We start from the raw sequence: 25,191 nt of genomic DNA on the forward strand, positions 1-25,191 counted from the left end.
GTGGTATATACTGCAGGCATCGCAATCCAGTGCGGCTCCAATAGGGAGTGAGAAGGGCCCTTTATATAGCACACTGCAGTACCTGCAGTGTGTGCCCCTCCATAGCTTTGCCACTGCTTAGAATTCCATTATCAGATGAGTCTGCTTTTTAATGCAAAATGAACCCAGTTAGCTTTGGTTCTTTTTTTTTTTTTTTTTTTTTTGCACACTCAACATGTCATAATTCAAGTTAGCAACTCCTGTACAGATAGCCCAACACAAAGCCTCGGGGACATTAAGAAGCAACTGTACCATCCTTAGTGCAGTGCGGGAGCACTAAGGGCCCAATCCTATCCAACTTTCCAGCACCGGTGTAGCCGCAATGCAGCTCCCAGGTAAAGGAACACATGTTCCCATACCTTGAGGAGGCCTTAGTGACTGCTCCTCGACCACAGGATGCAGTGCACACCCCATTGGTACAATTGCACCAGTGCTGGAAAATTGGATAGGATTGGGCCCTTAGTCCCTTGCGTCTTATTTAAAAAAAAACAATGTGATAAGAATTGCAGGTGTGGGACTAGAGATCACACCTGCTTCTGAATATGTGGTATATTTGCTCTCTGCAGTCACCATGCTATAGACCTCACCTAATGACTTCGGGCCAATGTACCCCTATCACAAGTGTGAGTGAACCAGCTTGAAGAACAGGAAGGCTTTTCTCTTGCCAACAATGGTTGCACCACCGCTTCTAAAAGATTTCCTGTGTCCCTGCAAGAAGGCACACCCATCTTTGCTTCAGCTACAGAAGCCTTTTCCCACTAGCCATTTCATTCCCCAGTTGAGAAAACTGGACTGGTACTTCTATTCCTTTGCCAGCATTCAAGAGTTCTACCCCATGGTGCTTCTGGTCCCATCAGTTTAAAGCAGTGTTTCCCACCTTGGGCGTTACGACTCCCCCCCATATTCCCCTTTTATGTGAGTGGTGAGACCACTCTCAGGTTCAGTTTCTGCCACCAACTTTTCAGATGTACCCATGGTTGGCAAATGGAGATGCCATAAACTTAGGTTCCTGCCGCTGCCAAACATGGATCAGTCAAAACCTCCCCCCCCCCCACTTTTTTACTTAGACAACAGTGGCATGAACCCAAAAATCTATGTGAATCTCATATGTGTTTAGGATGCAGGGAATGCATCCTGTACCCGCATCTTGTTTGAGGATTTCTCCACATTCACACACTTTCCACAAGCTGGGGCCTTGCCCCCCCTTACAGTATGAGGGGCAAACAGAACATAAAACACAAAACCGGTATCTTTGTACTTTATGGCTTTTTGGAAAAAAAAAATAATAATGAAAATTACAATCAGTGCCCAAACAGTGAATTGCAAAAACCGTTACTCTTACCTTGGGAGACTGGTAGAAGTAAAAACAAAATTAAAATGATGCCGTTTCAGTAGGAGAAAAGGGTCAGGTGACCAGCTACTCAATGTTACATTCTCATAGAACTAAACTGTTTAGTAGTATATTAAGTCATCGGGTACCAGCAATTCCAAGGCTACCTCTGAAAGAAAGGCAAAATTTCAATCTGCCCATGAACTCTAGTGGTTGCAAGTTTTGAGTGCACAGCTGGAATCGGCCTTAACAAGTTCTTTGTGTACAATGCTGCATCTTTCACCAGACAGCTGCCATGGAGTCAGAAAAGCTATGAAACTTCATTCCAAGTTCTTTAAACCCTACAAAAAACAAAGACGGGGTTGGGGGAGGGGGAGGGTCTAGCCAGGCTAAAGTTAGACAACACAATGCTTAATATTTGCTGCCGCTGCTATGGAGTGGCAATGGATTCTGACCCATAGAAAATGGACTCCTATAGTTGTATTACGGAAGTGTTTACTCAAGGTGAAGTTAAGACTTTCTATGAATCGCTTACTTTGGGAGCTATCCACCTGCCTGACTGGTTCCGTTAGGGCTTCATAGAGCCCGGGGCTCTGTGATATCACCCCCAGAATGTCTGGCAGGTCAGGAGGCAAAGCCAGAAGGTGCTCTCTACATCTAGTGTAGCGACTTTTAACAGGTGTGCTGCAAAAGGTCCACAGGTGTGCTGCAGGAGTTTGAAGCACAGAGGTTGAAAATAGTGGAAAATGCCTTCCAGGTTCTGCAATTTTGATTCTAGGGCCACTGTCTTGCTCTGGCAGTGAAGGAAGAGGGACAGACAATTCATTACTACAAACAGTTGCCCTAGAAACAGAGCCCCACAACCCAGACAGGTCTCCCAGACGTGACATCACAAGAGCTGAAGACCATAGAGGTCAGTGTGCCACAAGGGAAAAAAAATGTTGAAAACTGATCTAAGGCAGTGGTTCCCAAGCTATTTTGCCTGGCGGCTCCCTTGACCTACTGGGCAATTGGCTGCAGCTCCTCATTAGGGCTACAATCCTATACATTGTATAGGGTAGTGGGTTTTTCACAAGGATTCCGTGGCTCTCCTGGTTGGTTTTCGTGGCTCCCCAAGGAGCCACAGCTCACAATTTGGGGATCCAGGATCAAAGGCATATAGCTATCACCCTGGGGCATTTGGTGGGCCACTGTGAGATACAGGAAGCTGGACTAGATGGGCCTATGGCCTGATCCAGTGGGGCTGTTATGTTCTTATGTTCATACGTGTGTGCACAAGCCTTCTGCCATTCAATCACACAATCCACGCACAGCCAAGCTCCAACCAACCCATAAGAACAGCCCCACTGGATCAGGCCATAGGCCCATCTAGTCCAGCTTTCTGTATCTCACAGCGGCCCACCAAAGGCCCCAGCGAGCACACCAGATAACAAGAGACCTGCAAGGCTTCCTGGGAATTGTAGTTAAGAACATAAGAACAGCCCCACTGGATCAGGCCATAGGCCCATCTAGTCCAGCTTCCTGTATCTCACAGCGGCCCACCAAATGCCCCAGGGAGCACACCAGATAACAGGAGACCTGCATCCTGGTGCCCTCCCTTGCATCTGACATAGCCCATTTCTAAAATCAGGAGGTTGCACATACACATCACGGCTTGTAAATACTTATTATACTTATATAACCCACTCGAGATTGCGGCAGTCACTGCACAAAGGAAGAACTAAACGTGACCCACAGACAGACAACTCAAAACAACTGAGTGCAGCAGCAAGATGTGACATGCACATCATGTTGCCAGTGATATGCGCAAACGCAGCATGTTATTAAGGAACTGAGCATTGGGAAGACATTCTAGGGAAAAAAAATTACTCATTTCACAGTTGAAAGAACATTACGGCTGAGACTGTTCCAAGGGTAATTGGTAAAAACCTTGGCACTGAACCTAGAAAAAGCAGATGACTCGTATGAACCTATACTAGTGAATTCACGAGTAAGTGAACCCATGGGGCAGAACTCAGTACACTGCAGCAGCGGTCGCTTAAGAGAGTGAGTAAAGCCACAGACTAGACAGACACACAGATAAATTCACACACAGGTGGATTACATGATCCGAAAATATTCTAGGAAATATTTCTAGAAAATGTATCTGTTTGCTGAAGCTCTCAGGAAGGACCTTCAAATTGCTCAATAAAAACACCCATGGACTATAGAACAGCCTAGTGCCGTCAATAAACATTTGGCCAGGGACGAGCACCAGGCTAGATATGCCAATTGGACGATCATGGAATGGTGCCAAAAGATGGAGGCAGAGAGAGCTCTTCCTTGGCAATGGTCAAGAGTTGGGGGGATTGGTGGGCTAGAGAGCAGGGTCAAGAGAAAGGAGTTCAAAAGAAGAACTCAACACATGCGACAAGCCCCAAAGACAACGTCAGCATGCGGCGTGTGGCACTTACGGGCAGCCATCTTAAACTGTATGCTGGTTCGGAGAGGGTTCTGTTGACAAGGGAATAACTGGGCAGGTTACTAGAATTAACTCTACCTCTTTTGTAACCAAAATAAAGCTTTCGTAATATTAGCACTTGTGCCTTGAGACAGATTCTGGCCAAGTCCCTCTCAGGAAAGAGCCTGGGGTTGTACGGGAGGCCTGGAGTCTGATCACCACTGGACCAGCCGTGACAGCCACTCCGTGACACCGCAAACAGCCACGTGCTTGATTGTCCGTGGCAAGTCAAATCGCCTCTCGGTACCTGATCAAGGACGATCTGAAATGTTGGTTCTTTTAGGCCAGGGGTGCTCAATAGGTGGATCGCGATCTACTGGTAGATCACGAGGCAAAATGAGTAGATCGCGGAGTGCTGACCCCCCCCTTCAGGTGCCTCTGGGAAGAAACGCCGGGAGTAAGGCCCATTGTACTCAATGGGGCTTACTCCCAGGTAAGTGTGGCTAGGATTGCAGCCTCACAGCCTAATCCTAGGCATGTCTACTCAGGAGTAAGTCCTGTTATACTCAGTGGGGCTCAAGGTACACCAACATACATTGTACACATAAATGTTATATGTTATGATGGCGCAAACATTGTAAAGAAAACTCTGGTAGATCTCTGGGCCTTGCTGGGTTTCAAAGTAGCTCTCGAGCCAAAAAAGTGTGAGCACCCCTGTTTTAGGCCTAAAGTAAATGATTGAGACAGAAGAGGGCTTAAGAACTGAACATGGCTGCCTGGGTGGAGGCAAGCTTAGTAACTTGAGGAATTTTTTTTTGAGAAATTGAGAATAAAATAATTGGAGAAATTATTTACAAGACTTAATCCCATGCTTAGGGGCTAGTGGCCTAGAAAAAACTTGTTTGGTAGGTCAGGCAGAAGCCAGAACAGTCAGATGCATCAACTGGGAAGGGTTCAGAAAGACTTTCTGAGGTAGCCGTGAATACCGAGACAAAACAAGAAAGATAGCACCACATTCTGGGATATGGATATAGAGATTCCAAAGGGTGACCGTCCCCCCTCACTTGTGGAAAATCCTGGCTTGGAGGGGTTCTCAGTGCCGTAACCATGGCTGAGAAGGGTTCCGTGGCCCTTGCTCAAACTGGCGCCTCTTCGTTGGTGTGGGTTGCTTTGGGGCCTGTGCTACAAGTTCTTCATGCACACCTGACACCGGCCCACCCGCGTCAGGAGCTGCCCCGCTTTCAGGGTTTCCGAAACGGGCCCGTCCACAAACTGTTGGGTCTGTTCCACGGTGGTCAGCCAAAAACTGTACTTGTTGGCAAAGTAGTGGCAGGTCCCTCGGGCGCCGTTGCATTCGATGAACGGGGTGGCGCGGAAGTCCTCCAAGCACGATCCGGGAGAGACGAGTGACTGGCCACCCCCTTCGGCTCCAGCGGCTGTGTGCTAAAGCAGAGAGTTTCGTCAAAAGACCAACACAATAGCAACTGGTGCAGTTGGAAAAATGAACAGAACTGGACACCGTTAGATGGTGTTGGACCATGTTGGAGAACAAAGCTGTACATTAGCTTTCTCTCCGTGATGTGAGGCCCCACCTGTGTCCAGCCCAGATAAATGTGATGGCCATGGAGCTACAAGTAATAGCAATATTTAACATTTATAAAGCACTTCCTTAGTATACAAAATATTTCACATGTAGTGTCCTTACAAAAATCCTATAAGTTATCCCCATATCACAGATGAGGAAAACTGAGGCCGAGAGGGAGTGGCTAGCTCAAGGCTATCTCCTGAGTTCATGGCCAAGTGAGATTCCAACCAGGCAAGTCCTAATTCACAGCCCAGTCTTCATTCATTCCTATTTTTAGCCCAGTGTTCTACACCAGGGGTGTCCAAACTTTTTGGCAGGAGGGCCACATCATCTCTCTGACACTGTGTCGAGGGCCAGGAAAAAAAAGAATTAATTTACATTTCAAATTTGAATAAATTTACATAAACGGATATATTAGAGATGGAACTTTATATGAATGAAGGAAGGTCTTGTAATAGCTCAAGGCCTACAAAGGCCTTGCACAAAGCAAGGCCAGCCTTTCCTTTGCTGCTGCTGCTGCATCACAGATGTGAAACGGCAAGAAGTGGAGGGAGCCCTCATCCCACAGCTCATGCAAGAGGTCAAACATTTGGCTCTCATGCTGAGAGCAGTTGCATCAGGCCAGTGCGGGCTCCAGCAAGTCTCCAGAGGCTCACTGGAGACTGGGGGCTCCCTGAGGGCCAGATTGGGAGTACTCGAGGACCACAAGTGGCCCCAGGGCCGGGGTTTGGGCACCGCTCTTCTACACCAAAGTGCACACAAAGTGGCATATGATAAGATATAAACACGAAAAAGAGTTCAGAATGAAGTAAGACAATAAACATGAACACAGAGAAGCAAAAAACAGGTATGAATTAAAAGCATGAGTGCCTAAAAACGGAAAGAGATGGAGCCCACCAGATCTCCCTGGAGTGCCCATTTTACAGCTTGGGGGGGCCACCACTGAGAAGGCAGTGTTCCCAGGGCCGGCCAGCCTTTCTTCCACCAGAGATGGGCCAGGGAGCAAGAAAATTCAATGTGATCTAAAAACTCAGGCAGGTTTGTACGGTCCTTGGGCCAATCCGTTCCCAGGTTGCTGAGCATCTCAGTGAGAACTAGGATCTGTATCGGGTTCTGTTGCATGCCCAGGGTCTTTGCTGACCCCTAAATGGCCTTCTTACCATGAGGAAGGAGTAGCCAATCCACAGGCTGCGCCAGCCTTCCGGGCACCTCGGAATCGTGATGTCCTGGCTGTGGACGGCCACGGCTTGGGAAGGGGCTTCGCACACAGAGCAACGGCTGATGTACTGGGGGATCTGAAAGCTGCTGACGGGCATCATGGGGATGGGTGCCGTGGTGGAGAGCCAGTAGGACTTATCGTTGCGGCTGGCATAGTAGCAGACCTCGTTGGTGTTGCAGTAAATGAATGGCATGGTACTGAACCGAGGCAGGCAGGAGCCGGCAAACCCTGCCAGGAGTAGACGAGAGAGTGAACACACAAACATACACGCAAAAGACTGACCCCGGCACGAGCAGGCAGGGATTCCTCTGCTTACCCAGGTCCTGGTTGTGAGCCTTCTCCTGGCCCTCCACGTACAACAAGCTGTAGCCTTCCCAGAGCTTGCTCATCCCTACCGGGCAGGGAGGTATCTGTTCCGACTGGCTGTGCTTCACCAAGGTGTAGCCGACGCCAATGCTGCGGCCAGGCATCCCAGGCAAACCGGGAGGGCCTGGCCTTCCGGCGGCACCTGGGAGAGAACAGAGGGGTGTAGTGTTTATGTGCACAGGCGCTAGGCTTTGAGATGCTTTAGCAGTATTTGGCAACAATGACAGCGGGCACACCTGCGTCTGAGCAAGAGCAAACTCTTGGCCTTGATAATACGCTGAGTGTTTGAAGCCCATAGCCTGTAAACAGAGGATGTTATGAAGAAGCGCATATCTCAGGAATGTGTATTGCGGTCAAGCCAGAGCCAGCAGGTTGCTTAGCAGTGCAGATTTCAGCAACCTTCAGTAATTTTCCCTATTGCATAGCTTTGCATCATGTGTTTTGAGAATGAATAAAAGTCTGAGGGAGCTAGCTGGGACGACGGACTTCTCTCTCGATCTCATACCGTCCTACTTCCGGCTCAGCTCTCCCTGCATCAACCCTCTGAATGCCTGCTGTGTCTCACTCATTGCTCTGACTTCTTGCTGCTCCAGTTCTAACTTTCAAACCCTCAGAGTGCTTCTGCTTTTAGCACTCTCCCTCAGGCACCAAGGTTCTAAGCCCTGGGTGCTTCCCAAGTAGCATTGCGTTGCTACAGAGGGGGTCAGATCTTGCTGTGGATCCAGACAGGATTAGGGTTGACATAGATAAAATTCTTACATAAGAAGAGCCCTGCTGGATCGAGCCAAAGGCCTATCTAGTCCAGCTTCCTGTATCTCACAGCGGCCCACCAGATGTCTCTGGGAGCACACAAGACCACAAGATTCCCACATCTTGTTGCCACTCACGTGCACCTGCCATTTGGAGGTAGCCGGCCTCTAAAACCAAGATGTGGTACATACCCATCATGGCTTGCCACCTGTGGTGGACTTTTCCTCCAGAAATCTGTCCAATTCCCCTTTCAAAGGCATCTAGGCCAGATGCCATCATGACCTCCTGTGGCAAGGTGTTCCACAGGTTAATTACATACCGGGTAACAAAATATTTTATTTGGTCAGCTCTAACTCTTCTGCCATTCAATTTTAAAGGAGGTTGTTCTTCCCCTTGAACTCTCCATCACTTACACGGCTGCTGTTGCGTCTTCCTTTCCTAATACCGCACTAGCTCTCTTTCTCCTACCTTCTCTGGCCAAGGCCTTTTGCCAAGCCAGGAAGGAAATGGAGTTTGGCATATTTTCCTGCACACCAATTGTGTTTCGTGTGAGATTGCAACAACTCCGACTGTGTCGGTGAGTGCACAGCTCAAGGGCCGACACAGCTCAAGGCTGTGGATTTCCATTCACACCTCCTGGGCCAGATAAACGGCTTTTCTCAGGGAATGCAAAGTGGTCTCAGCAGAGACCAGCAGGAATGTCCGTAGGCACCTTAACGTCCCACTTTCTAGTCTAGAGATGGTCAATATTTTGCTTCTCAAAACAAACTCCAGGGTCTTCTCAATGGCCTTTGTTTCTTATGATGCCACTTCCAGCTTTGAGGAGACTCTCTGGGTTCTGTGGTTCTGTTTCTAGGACAACTGTCTGTAATAAAGCCAGTGGAGGAAGAGATGCAGACAATTTGTTACTACAGAGAGTTTCCCTAGAACCAGAGAGTTTCCCTAGAACCCACAGAGCTGGGGGGAAAAAAAAAATCAATTTACATTTCAAATTTGAATAAATTTACATAAATGAACACGTTAGAGATGGAACTTATTATTATTATTATTATTATATTAATTTATACCCCGCCTTTTTGCCCAGCGGGCACCCAAGGCAGCTTACAAACACCTTAAAAATACATTAAAAAACAATTTACAATAATTAAAAAAAACTAAAAACAAACCCCGTGGATTTTCATATAAAAAGCAAGAACGCCAGCCAGCCTGTCAACAATTAAAAGCTTTTTGAAATAAAAAGGTCTTCAGTCCATGCCGAAACGTTAGCAACGAGGGAGCAGTTCTCAGTTCTAAGGGGAGGGTATTCCACAGTTCGGGGGCCACCACCGAGAAGGCCCTCTTCCTGGCCGCTGCTCCTCTCACATCTCTTAGTGGTGGCACAGTCAAAAGGGCCCCCCCAGATGATCTAAGAGCACGGGCAGGATTGTAGGGAAGGAGGCGGTCAAATTATATAAATGAATGAATTTTACTGAGTTTATTTACAATACACATGAGAACTAGAATGCAGGCGTGTAGAACCACACACCTCTTGCACAGTGAAAACATACAGACCAAGCCAGAAACACATGGAGACAAAAGTTGTTCAGAGGCAATTGGGGGGGGGTTGGGTTAAATAATGCCCAAGGCAAAGCACAAAACACATGATCACTATAAAAGGCCTTGCTATATCTCGGCTTCCAGCTCATGTCTGGCAGTTGCGACCGGCAGTCATGGTCCAGTCTCCGTCGGGCCAGAGGCTCATTGGAGATTGGGGGCTCCCTGTGGGCTAGATTGGAGGTCCCCGAGGGTTGCAAATGGGCCAGGGTTTACCCATCCCTGGCTTAGAAAGAAGGTTGGTGCAGTCCCTAAACCCTCTGTAGATTAGGGCAGGAGGTCTGGTCTAGAGGGTAGAGCCTCCATTTGCCTGAAGATAACACCCACAGAGTCGCCAGTTCGAGGCCACCGGCACTGTGCGACCTTGAAGCAGCTGACAGGCTGAGCTGAGCTATTCCCATCTGCTCTGAGCGTGGGAGGATGGAGGCCAGGATGGAGGCCAGATCAGAACAAAACATCTGAATTGTTGTGGCTCTTGAAAGATAGAGCCTTCTTTCAATTGTAAAAATCCCTACGGGGATTTAAATTAGCCTGCCTATGTAAACCGCCTTGAATAAAGTCTTGAATAAAGACCAAGAAAGGCGGTATATAAATACCTGTATTATTACTACTACTACTACTACTACAAAGAGAGTCTGGTCCAACAAGAAGCTGACAGAACATACCAAGATCCAGGTCTACAGAGCTTGCGTTCTGAGTATACTTCTGTACTGCAGCGAGTCATGGACTCTCCGCTCACAACAGGAGAGGAAACTGAACGCTTTCCACATGCGCTGCCTCCGGCGCATTCTCGGCATCACCTGGCAGGATAAAGTTTCTAACAACACAGTCCTGGAACGTGCTGGAATCCCTAGCATGTATGCACTGCTGAAACAGAGACGCCTGCGTTGGCTCGGTCATGTTGTGAGAATGGATGATGGCCGGATCCCAAAGGATCTCCTCTATGGAGAACTCGTGCAAGGAAAGCGCCCTACAGGTAGACCACAGCTGCGATACAAGGACATCTGCAAGAGGGATCTGAAGGCCTTAGGGATGGACCTCAACAAGTGGGAAACCCTGGCCTCTGAGCGGTCCGCTTGGAGGCAGGCTGTGCAGCATGGCCTTTCCCAGTTTGAAGAGACACTTGGCCAGCAGTCTGAGGCAAAGAGGCAAAGAAGGAAGGCCCACAGCCAGGGAGACAGACCAGGGACAGACTGCACTTGCTCCCGGTGTGGAAGGGATTGTCACTCCCGAATCGGCCTTTTCAGCCACACTAGATGCTGTGCCAGAACCACCTTTCAGAGCGCGATACCAGAGTCTTTCGAGACTGAAGGTTGCCAATACAATAGAATACTACTACTACTACTACTACTACTACTACTACTACTACTACTACATCTGGATAAACACATCCTGGAGAAATATGCAAAGTATTAAATTGAATCTGCTCCTTCCACAATAATGGCAAGCAAGAAAGCGAGCAATATATTAAAAAGTGACTTCCAAAGTCCTTACCTTCAAATCCCTGTGAGCCCGTAATACCTGGTGTCCCAGGATCCCCTACCACACCAGGTGGCCCAGCTAAACCATTAGAACCCATTTGGCCAGGTCTGCCGGGCATTCCTTTGGGGCCTGTGAAGAAAAATAACCATAGTAAACTGTCTGTTTTATACTTGGGTTGTATCACAAGAATCATGGGTACACTGTAATAATGTCGCTTAAGAATCCAAGAATAATAAAGTTTCGCATTACACTGTATAACAAAATCTGAACAGCTTTGTGTTTTATCTGAATACAGTGGGCCTGCTGTATCTGCAGATTTGGGACCAACGGATTTCATTAACCATAGGTCCCCTAAACTTAAAAGTCTTCTCTGGTCGTCCAAAGGCCTTTTAAGACCTGAAAACGTCCTTTCCGATTTTTCCGTAAAACCAGAAGTGACCTTTTAAGGCCTCTCAGTGGGGTCCCTGAACCTCCCCAGCCCTCAGCAAACCTTCCAGAGGCATAAAGAGCACAGCTTCCCTCACCTCACAGGGTCCTGAAACCCACAGATTCCATTATCTATGGGTTTCCTTATCCACAGGGGTACCTAGAACGGAAACCCTGTAGATAAAGCAAGAGGCCCTGTTTTTCAATGTTTATTAATTTTGTTGCAAGCATCAATAGTTTAGCCACAATGTTGGTTGGTTGGCAACCTTCAGTCTGGAAAGACTATGGTATAAGCCTACAGCACCAGGTATTCCCAAGCGGTCTCCCATCCAAGTACTAACCAGGCCTGACCCTGCTTAGCTTCATAGTTTTTTGGCATAGCGTCAATAGTTTAGCCACAATTTATGCTAGGCACTTGTATCATATGACATTTCTTACAAAGCATTGTGATAGGATAGATAAAAACACAAAATTTAAGATAACTTAAAAAGTTTTGATGACACACAAAAAAAACCACCCTGGAATTACTGTGGGAATTTGTGCCTCTGAGGGCATAATCCTAACCAGGTCTACTCAGAAGTAAGTTCTATTTTGTTCAACGGGGCTTACTCTCAGGAAAGTGCGGTTAGGATTGCAGCCTGAATTGTATAAGAAGCATTAAAAAATTGAACATAATAAGTTTTGTGTTATACGGTGCTACCTACCTAACTTTCCAAGCCATCTCCTGCTGAGCTATTCATTTGTCTAGCATGAGATAAGAACTAAATATTGGATTCTAAGCTAGCACAAAAAACTGGGTACATTGACATTTCATTTGGCTTCGGCTGGTTTACATCTAAGAGTCTGAATTCTAGCATTGCCTTCCCATCTCACCCCAATTTTAGCAATGGTTTGGTTTTGACTGAACTTTGAAGTTCTGGATGTTCCTGCACATGCCTGATCTCGTCTGATCTTAGAAGCTAAGCAGGGCCAGGCCTGGTTAGTACTTGGATGGGAGACCGCCTGGGAATACCAGGTGCTGTAGGCTTATACCATAGTCTTTCCAGACTGAAGGTTGCCAACCATCTCCCTATACTGAACACTATCTCCCGATCTTGTCTGATCTCAGAAGCTAAGCAGGGTCAGGCCTGGTTAGTACTTGGATGGGAGACCGCCTGGGAATACCGGGTGCTGTAGGCTTATACCATAGTCTTTCGAGACTGAAGGTTGCCAACCATTTACACATGTGAAAGGATTGCACAAAGGAAGGCACTCAAGAGAACATGCCTTCTACTGAACTAAAATTGTAAAACCCTACAATAAATCTTTAAAGGTTTCTGTACCAAGGGGATTTTTTTTACCTTGTGATCCAGGCAGCCCCTGGAACCCAGGATCTCCATCCAAACCAGGGAAGCCATCAATTCCGGGCAATCCCATTGCGCCAGGTGCAACCCTGACTTCTTCAGCCACTTGTGTCTGGCCTGGAAGCCCTTGAAGACCAGGGAACCCTGCACAGAACCCACAAAGAACAACCTGTAAAAGTTGCATGGAATCAACAGGAAGCAAAAGTCTGAGGCTCCAAATCCCACAAGTCTTATTATAATCTCGTATTTTTCTACCTATATAGGGGATATTTTTCTTGCAAAGTAAGAGAGTGTTGGGGGGAGGGAGGAATTTATACACCCTCTGCACATGCTCCTTGATTAAGGAGTCCCAGGGTGACCCAAGACCTCCTGATGGGGCAGGAGGGCCAAATGCTGTACCCTGTGATGTGCCATTACCCTAAATCAGGGGTGCTCAATAGGTGGATCGCGATCTACCGGTAGATCGCGAGGCAAAATGAGTAGATTGCGGAGTGCCGACCCCCCCCCTTCAGGTGCCTCTGGGAGGAAACGCCGGGAGTAAGGCCCATTGTACTCAATGGGGCTTACTCCCAGGTAAGTGTGGCTAGGATTGCTGCCTCACAGCCTAATCCTAGGCATGTCTACTCAGGAGTAAGTCCTGTTATACTCAGTGGGGCTCAAGGTACACCAACATACATTGTACACATAAATGTTATATGTTATGATGGCGCGAACATTGTAAAAAAAACTCTGGTAGATCTCCGGGCCTTGCTGGGTTTCAAAGTAGCTCTCGAGCCAAAAAAGTGTGAGCACCCCTGCCCTAAATGGAAAAGGAAAAGGGCAGTCTCAGGAGTGGGGAGAGGTGGAGCTGGGACATCCTGAGGTCATCCACTGACCTCCGTGCTGTGCCATATTGCCTCTCGAAAACAGGCACGATGACAGAGAATGGAAGGCATATCTACCCCATTCCTCAACTGTAACTGTATTTTCCACAACCTCCTTGGCACTCACCTCGAGGTCCTCTTTCACCTTTGGGGCCAGGGAGCCCTGAATCACCTACAGGCCCATCTTTCCCAGGCATCCCCATGAAGCCTGGTTCACCTTTCAAGCCTGAGGAGATACCAAGCAAAAAGTTCACATATCTGCTGTCACATCCTATCACGGCATAGACTCGGCGCATAATTAGGACACATGTCATGATAAGGGAAAAGTGGCCAGTCTGTTTCAGAATCGAGAAGTTATGAAGGGGGCCATAACCCAGTGGGAGAGAATGTGGCTTGCATGCCCCAAGGCCCCAGGTTCAGTCCCTGGCATCTCTAGGTAGACCAGAGAAACATTCCTCTTGGAGGCACAGAAGATCTGTTGCAAACTTCTAGTTTACTTGCTAGAAGGCTCACGTAGAAGTGTTTGTTTCCGGTGAGTAAGACAGGATTACAGCCCAAGACTTACTGAACACAATGGGCTTACTTCTGAGTAAAATAAAAGACACCATCTTCAAACACTTCTACTTATGGGATGTTGGAAGTCTCCAAACACACAAGATTGATCATCATTGGAGAAGTCACTGGGATGTATATTTTTTGCAAGAGATGGGATAATATCTAGTCTAATTAGTCTAATTAGTCAATTAATTATTTATTAATTAGTCAATTAATTATTTATTAATTAGTCAATTAATTATTTATTTATTAGACTAATTAGGCTAATTAGAAGATGGTGTCTTTTATTTTACTCAGAAGTAAGTCCATTGGGTAATAAAAGTCTAACGGGTAATAAAAGTCTAATGCCACAGTGAATTGTGGGCAGACGTGGGGTTAGATTTTTCTACCCTATGAATTCCTTTTAAAGCATTTGCGGTGATTCCATCTCAACAGAACACACTCAGAATAAGACCTCTTCCCTCACCCCCTTTCTGTCTGATGCAGGTGATTTGAGAGATGCAGACAGCTAGAACACGACAGCATATCATGCCCCCAGAGATGCTTGAGCATTCATGTAAAACAGTGCTTCTCAAAGTGTGGTCCATGGACCGGCATTGGTCCGTGAGCCTTCAGGTCTTGGTCCGCCGCATAGTTGGCTACCAGCTTCTCCAGAGGGTCAAGGGCATCTGGAGAGATCAGAGCCATGAAGTTCCCTGAGGCTTGTTGTGAGATGTGGAGGTTGCCTCTCAGGGTCAGTACACCAATGCTTGTGAGAGGCTACGAGGAAGCAAGGTGCAAGACGTGAAAAAGAAAGGGAAGCAGGAGGATGAAGAGCCGTGGAAAACAGATGGGGCCAGCGGCATACAAGTGAATGGAGTCGGGAGGGAAGTTTCAGAGGAGAAGGAGAAGACAAGAAGAAGACAAAACTGACCAGAAGGGGAGACTTGATGTGCTATATGCACACAACAAACACACACACAACAAGGTACCTTTGATGCCTGATACTCCAGGGACTCCACTTTGGCCACGGATTCCCACATCACCTTTAAAGCCGGGAAAACCAGGAGGGCCAGGGAAACCTGAAGTGCCTGTATCACCTTGATTGGAGGATGGGCCTGGTGGTCCTGGTGACCCAGGGGGACCTTGGAGGCCTAGGACAGACAGGGACAAGCCAGGTTAGCTGAGGTGTAGCAGCCCTGGAGCCTTTTGGCTCAAAGAGATGTTGCGTATTTATTCTTCAGGGAAACGAGATTTTCCTTTCCTCTTCCCCACTCCCCCCCATGATGACATTTCCTGGAAGGGGGTTTGCACCAGTTGTTTTTCAAAATTAGTCATCCTGTGGCAAGGAGTTCCACAGACCAATTACACAATGGGTAAAGAAATATTTTCTTTTGCCCGTTTTAACTCTTCGGACACTCAATTTTAGTAGATGTCCTCTGGTTCAGATGTTGTGTGCAAGAGAGAAAAGAGCATTCCTCTATCCAATTTATCTATCCCATGCATAACTTTATATGTCTCAATCAGGTCCCCCCCTCAGGTGCCTTTATTCCAGACCAGGGGTGTCCAAAGTTTTTGGCAGGAGGGCCACATGGTCTCTCTGACACTGTGTCGGGGGCCGGGGGGGGGAAAAAGAATTAATTTACATTTCAAATTTGAATAAATTTACATAAATGAATATATTAAAGATGAACTTATATGAATGAATGAAGGCCTTGCACAAAGCAAGGCTGGCCTTTCCTTTGCTGCTGCTGCTGCATCACAGACGTGAAACAAGAAGCAGTGGAGGGAGCCCTCATCCCACAGCTCACCTGAGAGGTCAAACAGTCGCCCTCACGCTGAGAGCAGTTGCGTTGGGCCAGTGTGGGTTCCAACAAATCTCCAGAGAACCAGATGCTCATTGGAGACGGGGGCTCCCTGAGGGCCGCATTGAGAGGCCTTGAGGGCCGCAAGTAGCCCCAGGGCCGGGGTTTGGGCACCCCTGTTCCAGACTGAAGAACCCCAAATACTGTGGCCATTCCTCATAAGGGAGGTACCCCAGACCACTAATCATTTTGGTCTCTCTCTTTTGCACCCTTCCAGTTGAAGATACTGCTAAAGCACATCTCTGCTATTTAAGAGAGAAGATGCAGCTTGGGTATCCCCCCGTCCCCCAAGTCTTTAATGGACCTCCCCCCTCTGCTCTTCTGCCTTGCAAGCCTTGGACAAAAGTGTCCCAATTTTGCACTATGGATCAAACTAGATTTAACAACAGTACCTGCATTTATTGTTCATTTATGCCCAATTCATGTAACAAGGAGGGGGCGAGTTCTAATTTCTATGCAAAAAGAGGTGTGTAGCTGAGAAGCAGCAGCAAGGGTAAGGCATTACTCTGTACAGGAACAGAGGCAGCTTGTTCCTCTGGAACACACACAGGAACCACAGGAACCAGGCAGCTTGGATGGGCATCTTTTTAATGTGCTGTAAGCTGCTTCGGAGGTCACTGACTTGAAAGGAACAGCATATGCCTTTAAAATAAAGAGGTCCCGCCAGCAGACCAGCTGCATCACATAGCTGTCAGGCCCCCAACTTCATACCTGGTCTACCATCCTCTCCAGGGCGTCCTTGATCACCAGGTCTCCCAGGAATTTGATCTGGAAAAGAGATGCCAGGAGGCCCTTGCAAACCAGGAAGGCCTAAACTTCCAGGAAGACCTAGAACAACACGAACGAGGCATTCATTGACTGGTCTTCTGCTCAGTCAGAAGCAGTTACCTGGAATCAGGTAACAAAAAGTTGAAGATACAGTCTTTTACAGGTGGCAGGTTTGCTCCATGTGTGTTACCTTTTGCGTGTGTGACTGCAGATTGGTGGTACTGGTAATTAGGGTGATACCCCAGTAACAGTGGCATAGTTAAGGCATCTGACACCCAGGGTCAAAGAAGATATTGGATCCTGCCCCCCCTAGCTATGCCACTGACTTATAACAAGGGTATTTGCATTCTGGATGGTTGTATCTTGGTCAAATGTGCCCGAGTCATTGGCATCCCTGGACATTCACATCTGGGATTTTTGGCATCCCACTATAACTTGGCAACAATAATAATAATAATAATAATATACAGTATTTATATACCGCCTTTCTTGGTCTTTATTCAAGACTTTATTCAAGGCGGTTTACATAGGCAGGCTTATTAAATCCACGCAGGGATTTTTACAAATTGAAAGAAGGTTCTTTCTTTCAAGAACCACTACATTCAAGGTGTTACACTCCGATCTGGTTTAACATTCTGGCCTCCATCCTCCCACGCTCCAAGCAGATGGAACAGCTCAGCTGCAGCTTGCCAGCTGCTTCAAGGTCGCACGGTAGCCTCGAACTGGCGACCTTGTGGAAGTTAATCTTCAGGCAAATGGAGGCTCTACCCTCTAGACCAGACCTCCTGCCCTACAAACCCCACGTTATGTATTGTAGGACTCTTCATTATTGCTGCCATCCAACTGCTGCTCCCCTGACGTCAGCTCAGCCATTTTGCAGTCAATCGTCATGTACAGAGAGAACCAGAGAAGCACGTGCACTGGTGAACCAATCAAAAGGTTCGTGAGAGTGACCGACTATATCCCCAGCTCCTACATGGACTTGTAACATGATCGGAGGGGCAAGTCTTTTAGTCTTAGATAGGATGCTAGACAACAACAACAACTAGCTTGCTTGTGTATTTACAAAAAACATACTGTTGTAATCTTTATAGTACAGCAGTCTAGTTACTCCCATATTACAGATGGAAGACTGAGGCTGAAATGAATGACACAGGGCAGGTCTGACCTAAGGACTTCTTGGTTTGCAGCCGCTCCTCTACATTCCCTTTCAGATTATAGTCTTTCTGTTTCTCCTCTCTTACACAACTGTTATTATTTACCCATGTCTCCTGCAGTCCCTTTCAGGCCAGGGAATCCCGGGGCTCCAACCTGAAAACCTGGGATCCCTGGATCTCCCTTGGCACCTGGAAGTCCTGCACGGCCAGGAAGTCCAATTTCTGAGAGACCTAAAAGGGAAACAGAACAACACAGAAGGCTGTTTGCTGAGGCCAGATCTGCAGCAACGTTCAGTCAGTACATCATTCATGTGCAGGATCACTGTGCCAATGGTGTAGGGACAGCCAGCAGCATATGGGGAATAAACCACTAATGGATGTGGTGGACGAAATGCCCAAGTGGCTAAATCAGAGTACAGGCTTTCCCTCATACCCACAGATCCCATACACGATTTGGGAAACGGCTGCCATAAAGTGGAAGAGCCGTTCACATGGTTAAAGGATTTTTCCAATGATTTACCTGGTGTTCCAGCTGACCCTTTTGTGCCTGGTAAACCGTAGAGGCCAATCAATCCAGGGGGGCCAGAGTAACCTGTGGAAACATTTTAGAAGGCTGACATGGGTGACAGACAAAACCAGCCCAACACTCTCTGGCACCTCTGGTGATGCCCCAAATACCCTTCCTGCCTTATCTGGCAATGCACTAATCTCCTCTTCCACTGCTTCTCCTTCTGCTCACAAAGAAAAAGGGAACCAGAACTGAGGAGGGAATGTAGAGGGGAGAAGAGTGGTGGGCTAGAGTGTCTCAAGAGACACTCTAGCCTATTCCTCCCTAGTTCCTCTTCTGTCCTGCTCATTTCTTCCTTTTCAGATTCAGGAAGTGAGAGGAGGTGGAGGACGACATCCCCTGCAAATCCACCACCTGAGCCAAATGCCTCAGTTGCGGCCTTGCTGACAAGTCAGCCCCGGTAACAGATGGCGATAAAGACATCAGCGAAGCTTAAAAGCCTGAACTAAATTGACTTCTGTGTTGGTTCCAATTCGAGAGTTCCTTCCTCTGAGAAATCCTGCTGACTGCCCTACAAACTAGATCTGGTGGTACAGGAGGCACATCAGGGAAACCTAACTGGGTCAAAGCCAAGAAACTACAATTATCTGAGCTGCAGGTCAGCTTGAAAAACAATAAGAAAAAAATTGCGTCAAGTTTTGCAGCTTCAGCTGCTTCCAATTCTTTTGCCAATGGGGGCAAAGGGAGGGCTTCATTTCATCTTCGCAAAAAAAATAAAAATAATCGTGAAATAAACAGGAAAAAAGGAAGAAAGTCTTCCTCTGCCCTCCCTGGGGAAGCAATTATATTATGAACCATACGTAAGATGATTAATAATAATTCAACTAGTCCATTTGTCTCATCCCACACACAGAAGATGGGCAGAAGATCCCAGATGCAAGGGAGAGCACCAGGATGCAGGTCTCTTGTTATCTGGTGTGCTCCCTGGGGCATTTGGGGGGCTGCTGTGAGATACAGGAAGCTGGACTAGATGGGCCTGTGGCCTGATCCAGTGGGGCTGTTTTTATGTTCTTAACTACAATTCCCAGGAAGCCTTGCAGGTCTTCTTGTTATCTGGTGTGCTCCCTGGGGCATTTGGTGGGCCGCTGTGAGATACAGGAAGCTGGACTAGATGGGCCTGTGGCCTGATCCAGTGGGGCTGTTCTTATGTTCTTAACTACAATTCCCAGGAAGCCTTGCAGGTCTTCTTGTTATCTGGTGTGCTCCCTGGGGCATTTGGTGGGCCGCTGTGAGATACAGGAAGCTGGACTAGATGGGCCTATGGCCTGATCCAGTGGGGCTGTTCTTATGTTCTTAACTACAATTCCCAGGAAGCCTTGCAGGTCTTCTTGTTATCTGGTGTGCTCCCTGGGGCATTTGGTGGGCCGCTGTGAGATACAGGAAGCTGGACTAGATGGGCCTGTGGCCTGATCCAGTGGGGCTGTTCTTATGTTCTTAACTACAATTCCCAGGAAGCCTTGCAGGTCTTCTTGTTATCTGGTGTGCTCCCTGGGGCATTTGGTGGGCCGCTGTGAGATCCAGGAAGCTGGACTAGATGGGCCTGTGGCCTGATCCAGTGGGGCTGTTCTTATGTTCTTAACTACAATTCCCAGGAAGCCTTGCAGGTCTCTTGTTATCTGGTGTGCTCCCTGGGGCATTTGGCGGGCCGCTGTGAGATACAGGAAGCTGGACTTGATGGGCCTTTGGCCTGATCCAGCAGGACTGTGTTCTTACCTTTTGGACCTGGAGCACCAACAAGCCCTGGAAACCCTGGAGAACCAGGCTGCCCCGGACTGCCTGGACGGCCTGGGTTGCCTCTTGAAATACCAATTGCAGGGAGTCCTAAGGAGGGGGGAAAAAACCTATCACCACCACAATAATTTAAAACTGAGGTCGTACATGATGCGTTGAAACCCACTGACAGTGAACACACTGACATTGTACAAATCTACTAACTCAACTCAACAAACCTTTATTAGGCATAAGCATTTGATAGATAAAGTCTCTGAACAGATACCATACAGAGAATAGAGACCTAAGCAATACACAAATATCTAAATATGCACGCACATAATACATATGTACACACAAATACATATATACATTACATTATGCATACATATATTATTATGCATGCATATATTATTTTTAAAAAGAACAGAAGGCAGCCAGTTACTTCACAGACTTTGCCAAGATGTGATCTACTCAATGGTTACTTGGGGCCGATAGCTTGGCTTGATTCAAGTTACTAAGGATATCTACAGACAGAGTCTGTGGCAGGCTATTTTGCACCCTAGGCAAGGCTAAACTGCACCCCCCCCCAATTTTTTTTATAAGGCTTTGTAATTATATTCCATAGCACTTTTGTGGTATTAAGAGATATCCTCTTTGCAAGAAAGAGAGGTGCAAACAAAACCAGAACTGGATTCACAACAGGATCAGCTATAACAGCCTTGGCAGAAAAACAGGAGGAAGAGACCAGCAATGAACACTTAATCACACAAAAGAAAAGGCACTGCCTTACTGTGCCCCTTCCCTCCCCCCCCCAAGGCTCCAGTACCTGGTGGTCCTGGCTGACCACGGTCACCCAGCAAACCTCTCTGTCCTCTCGGCCCAATGGCCCCCTGGAAACCTGGCTCGCCCTTCGCTCCCTCATAGCCTCTTCCACCTCAAAAGAGAAACAAAAATAACATTATTAAATGGCAAGATGGCACTGCATCTTGTTGAAACAAGTTTGCCTCTGTATCTTACCTGGGAGTCCAGAGTCTCCTCGCTTGCCCTTTGCGCCAACAGCACCTGGGATTCCAAGGGATTCTCCCGGGTCACCTGGAATGAAAACACACATGCCACATTTTCATTTTGTGGACTACTTCTTCATTGAGGGCACCAGGAAGGGCACCAGGATGCAGGTCTCTTGTGATCTGGTGTGCTCCCTGGGGCTTTTGGTGGGCCACTGTGAGATACAGGAAGTTGGACTAGATGGGCCTATGGCCTGACCAAAATGCTTGCTTTGAGCTGCAGCTTGGGGAAGTCTTCCTGGCAACTGCTTATGTTCTTAGGACTTGCTTGAAGAGCTCCCTCCAAGAGCTTCACATACAAGCTGTTGCCAGGAAGACTCAAAGCTCAAAGCAAGCATTTTGGTCAGCCCCATGGCTAACCCCCTCCCCCCCCACCCCATACATAGGAGATATAATTTTGTTGGCCCTTCTCATCCGTGGGTTTGGCACCTGTGAATCTGACCCAATGCAGGAGCTGACCCTGCAATGATGGGCCTCAAGGACCTCCCAGACGTGACTAGAAGATGCTTCCGATCATGTCTGGGAGGTGGTTTGAGGGTTTTCTGCATATGCGGATATCGATAACCGCAGAGGATCTGGGAACAGATTCCCCATGGACACCGAGGGCCCACTGTATTTTATTCTATGACTGTATTTTGTTTATAAAATTCATTACAAAAATAAGTACACAAATGACATTCATTTGAAAACATAACAGAAGAGAATCAGTTTCACGCAAAGAAAATAAGTGAGTTCCGTTGGCCCATCTAGAACCAATAAAGAATATACCTTATTCTGAAGAGGAATAAGTCTTGCCAGGACTGAAAACAATATTTCCAGTTTGGAAAGGCCTACAGTATTGTCTTCCTTCTTAAGACAGACATTAATTATCTTCCCTAATATAATTAGTTTAGACAGACATTAGTTTCTGTCTAAAGAAACTAATATAATTAGTTTCTTAAGACAGACATTAATTATCTTCTCTAATATAATTAGTTTAGAGAGAACAGCATACTCAGTTAATTTCACAGGAGTAGACATTATTTTCCAGAATTTGGCATAACAAATTCTCATGCAACAACTGCGCACAAAAATCATTGTGTGGCGGCTGGCAGATCCTTCGGTATAATTTAATAAGGACATCAAACGGTCTAATCTGATGTTATACGGGTTATGACTTTCTAGGAGAAAATCCTTTTGGAGGTCTTCCCAGTCTGTTTGGGATGAAGCCATCCTGAATAGTTTTGTATTGTTCACGAAGTTGGCTCCCTTGCTGTTCATGCCTGAAACTTCTCTTCATGCCATGACTTACTGTTCATTCAAATGACACAGGGCCCAATCCTATCCAACTTTCCAGCACCCGTGCAGCCGCAATGCAGCCCCAAGATAAGGGAACAAATATTCCCATACCTGGAGGAGGTCTTTGTGACTGCCTCCCCACCACAGGATGCAGTGCACGCCCCATTGGCACAGCTGCACCAGCACTGGAAAATTGGATAGGATTGGACCCACAGGCTACAATGCTATCCACACTTTCCTGACAGTAAGCCCCATTGATTATAATGGAATTTACTTATGAGTAGACATGCATAGGATTGGGCTCACAGGTATCTAAATCCCTATGAGGAACAGAGGCTTGCCCAAAGCCTGGACATCTCAGATGCACCTTCCATCTGCTCATCCATTGTCATCTGATCTTGGAAGCTAAGCAGGGTCAGGCCTGGTTAGTACTTTGATGGGAGACCATCTGGGAATACCGGGTGCTGTAGGCTTACACCATAGTCTTTCGAGACTGAAGGTTGCCAACCAGGATCCATTGTCTCACCTCAGCCACTCACCTCCCATCCAGGGTTCTGTCAACAAACCCTCTCTTGTCACTCTGATCATATACACTACAAGATCATATACACTACATATACATATACAAGATCACTACAGTGACTTCCGGCCTGTTCCCGGATCCAGCACAAACTTCTGGTCCGTGCCCTCAAAGCAGCTTATGGCCTTGTCACCTCCCTTACTTCTCTGCGGTCACATCCTGCCACACTCCAGCCTGTGACTTTCATTCCTCCAGCTCTAACTGCTCTCAGCCACCCAAAATCAGGAAAGTGAAATGAATTATCCCCAAACACTAAATTTTTTTTAAGTGTCTAGCAAAACATGCGTATGATAACAGCCCATCATTCATTGTACATGGTATCGTGAGATTCCCATCTTGGACCATTACTGGGCTGGGGCACCTTCCTTATGAGGAAAGGCTACGGCGTTTGGGCCTCTTCAGCCTAGAAAAGAGGCGCCTGAGGGGGAACATGATTGAGACATACAAAATTATGCAGGGGAAGGATAAAGTGGATAGAGAGATGCTCTTTACACTCTCACATAACACCAGAACCAGGGGACATCTACTAAAATTGAGTGTTGGGAGGGTTAGGACAGACAAAAGAAAATATTTCTTTACTCGGCATGTGGTTGGTCTGTGGAACTCCTTGCCACAGGATGTGGTGACGGCATCTGGCCTGGATGCCTTTAAAAGGGGATTGGAGAAGTTTCTGGAGGAGAAATCCATTACGGGTTACAAGCCATGACATGTATGTGCAACCTCCAGATTTTAGAAATGGGCTATGCCAGATGCAGGGAAGGGCACCAGGATGCAGGTGCGTTGTTATCTGGTGTGCTCCCTGGGGCATTTGGTGGGCCGCTGTGAGATACAGGAAGCTGGACTAGATGGGCCTATGGCCTGATCCAGTGGGGCTCTTCTTATGTTCTTAACTACAATTTCCAGGAAGCCTTGCAGGACTTGTTATCTGGTGTGCTCCTTGGGGCATTTGGTGGGTCGCTGTGAGATACAGGAAGCTGGACTAGATGGGCCTATGGCCTGATCCAGTGGGGCTCTTCTTATGTTCTTAACTACAATTCCCAGGAAGCCTTGCAGGTCTCTTGTTATCTGGTGTGCTCCCTTGGGCATTTGGTGGGCTGCTGTGAGATACAGGAAGCTGGACTAGATGGGCCTATGGCCTGATCCAGTGGGGCTCTTCTTATGTTCTTAACTACAATTCCCAGGAAGCCTTGCAGGTCTCTTGTTATCTGGTGTGCTCCCTTGGGCATTTGGTGGGCTGCTGTGAGATACAGGAAGCTGGACTAGATGGGCCTATGGCCTGATCCAGTGGGGCTGTTCTTATGTTCTCTATCTTGGATATTTCACAAGATCCAAGATAGCAGCTCCCGGCTGGGCAGGAAGAAGAGGCCACAGGGGGGCCATGACCGGGTATGTTTGGGAACCACTGCCGTAAGGTGGTTAATTCTCTGAAAAAGGGTGCATAAAAATCCCACTGGCTACTTACCCTTTGGTCCACGTGATCCCAGTGCTCCTGGGAATCCAGAAGACCCCGGCACACCTTCGGCACCCTGGTGACAAGAGCATCATTTAACCATCATTATTGATATTGCACTTTGCCTGAGATGGAGGAAGGAACCCAGGTCCAACTATCTGAGCATGACAGGCGCATAGATGCAGTACTTGCAGAAGCGAACAGCAGGCAAAGTGGCTCCTGATGCTACAAGGCCTGTGACTCCAACATGCTTTGCTTGTGATGTACAGTTTCAAAGAGACTTTGTCATTTCTTACCTGTACCCAACTCATAGAGAGGTAAGAAAAGATAGAGTCACACTGGGACTTGCAGAGAGGTAAGAATCAGCAGACTCACTATTTGATTCTATATTTTGGTCCACAATATGACTTCTTCGTTTTAAGTTCTGTGTTACTTTGATGCATGGCAGCTGCTGCCTGGGCACATCTATAGAGGATGGAACACTGTCCCACCCGCAAACTCATGGTGATAGCTTAAACCAGGGGTGCCCAAACCCTGGCCCGCAGGCCACTTGTGGCCTGCTGCGGGTCCCCATCCAGCCCCCAGGGGGTCCCCCCACCTCCAATGGGCACCTGGCCCTCACCCCAGCCCGCGCTGGCCCGCCGCGCGAGCTCCGCACCTTGCTTTCCCTCGCTGCCGATGAGCTCAGTGGCAGCAAAGGAAAGACTAGCTCAGCCAGCATGCAGGGCCTTTTATAGTGGGAAGGTAACATGAGATTTGCAGGTCTCACGTTACTTCC

The 25,191-nt window shown here is 47.5% G+C and overlaps 1 protein-coding gene across 2 annotated transcripts in view; it reads right to left on the reverse strand.

Annotated features, from left to right (window-relative positions):
- Positions 1-1,281: 1,281 nt before the first annotated feature.
- Positions 1,282-25,191, reverse strand: part of COL4A6 (collagen type IV alpha 6 chain) — a 177,811-nt gene continuing 153,901 nt past the window's right edge. For both annotated transcript variants that reach the window (XM_066640029.1, XM_066640028.1), the window contains 14 exons: positions 24,426-24,489; positions 21,059-21,133; positions 20,868-20,975; positions 20,042-20,149; positions 18,281-18,352; positions 17,866-17,991; positions 16,547-16,663; positions 14,963-15,124; positions 13,564-13,662; positions 12,571-12,717; positions 10,817-10,933; positions 6,930-7,121; positions 6,555-6,841; positions 1,282-5,252 (listed from right to left, as the gene is read on the reverse strand). In XM_066640029.1, coding sequence (XP_066496126.1) covers positions 4,992-5,252; positions 6,555-6,841; positions 6,930-7,121; positions 10,817-10,933; positions 12,571-12,717; positions 13,564-13,662; positions 14,963-15,124; positions 16,547-16,663; positions 17,866-17,991; positions 18,281-18,352; positions 20,042-20,149; positions 20,868-20,975; positions 21,059-21,133; positions 24,426-24,489 — 1,935 coding nt within the window. In that variant the 3' untranslated portion in view covers positions 1,282-4,991. The remainder of the gene's footprint in view (positions 5,253-6,554; positions 6,842-6,929; positions 7,122-10,816; positions 10,934-12,570; positions 12,718-13,563; positions 13,663-14,962; positions 15,125-16,546; positions 16,664-17,865; positions 17,992-18,280; positions 18,353-20,041; positions 20,150-20,867; positions 20,976-21,058; positions 21,134-24,425; positions 24,490-25,191) is intronic.

The sequence above is a fragment of the Tiliqua scincoides genome, chromosome 12 (assembly GCF_035046505.1).
Source record: "Tiliqua scincoides isolate rTilSci1 chromosome 12, rTilSci1.hap2, whole genome shotgun sequence".
Taxonomy (NCBI): Eukaryota; Metazoa; Chordata; class Lepidosauria; order Squamata; family Scincidae; genus Tiliqua; species Tiliqua scincoides.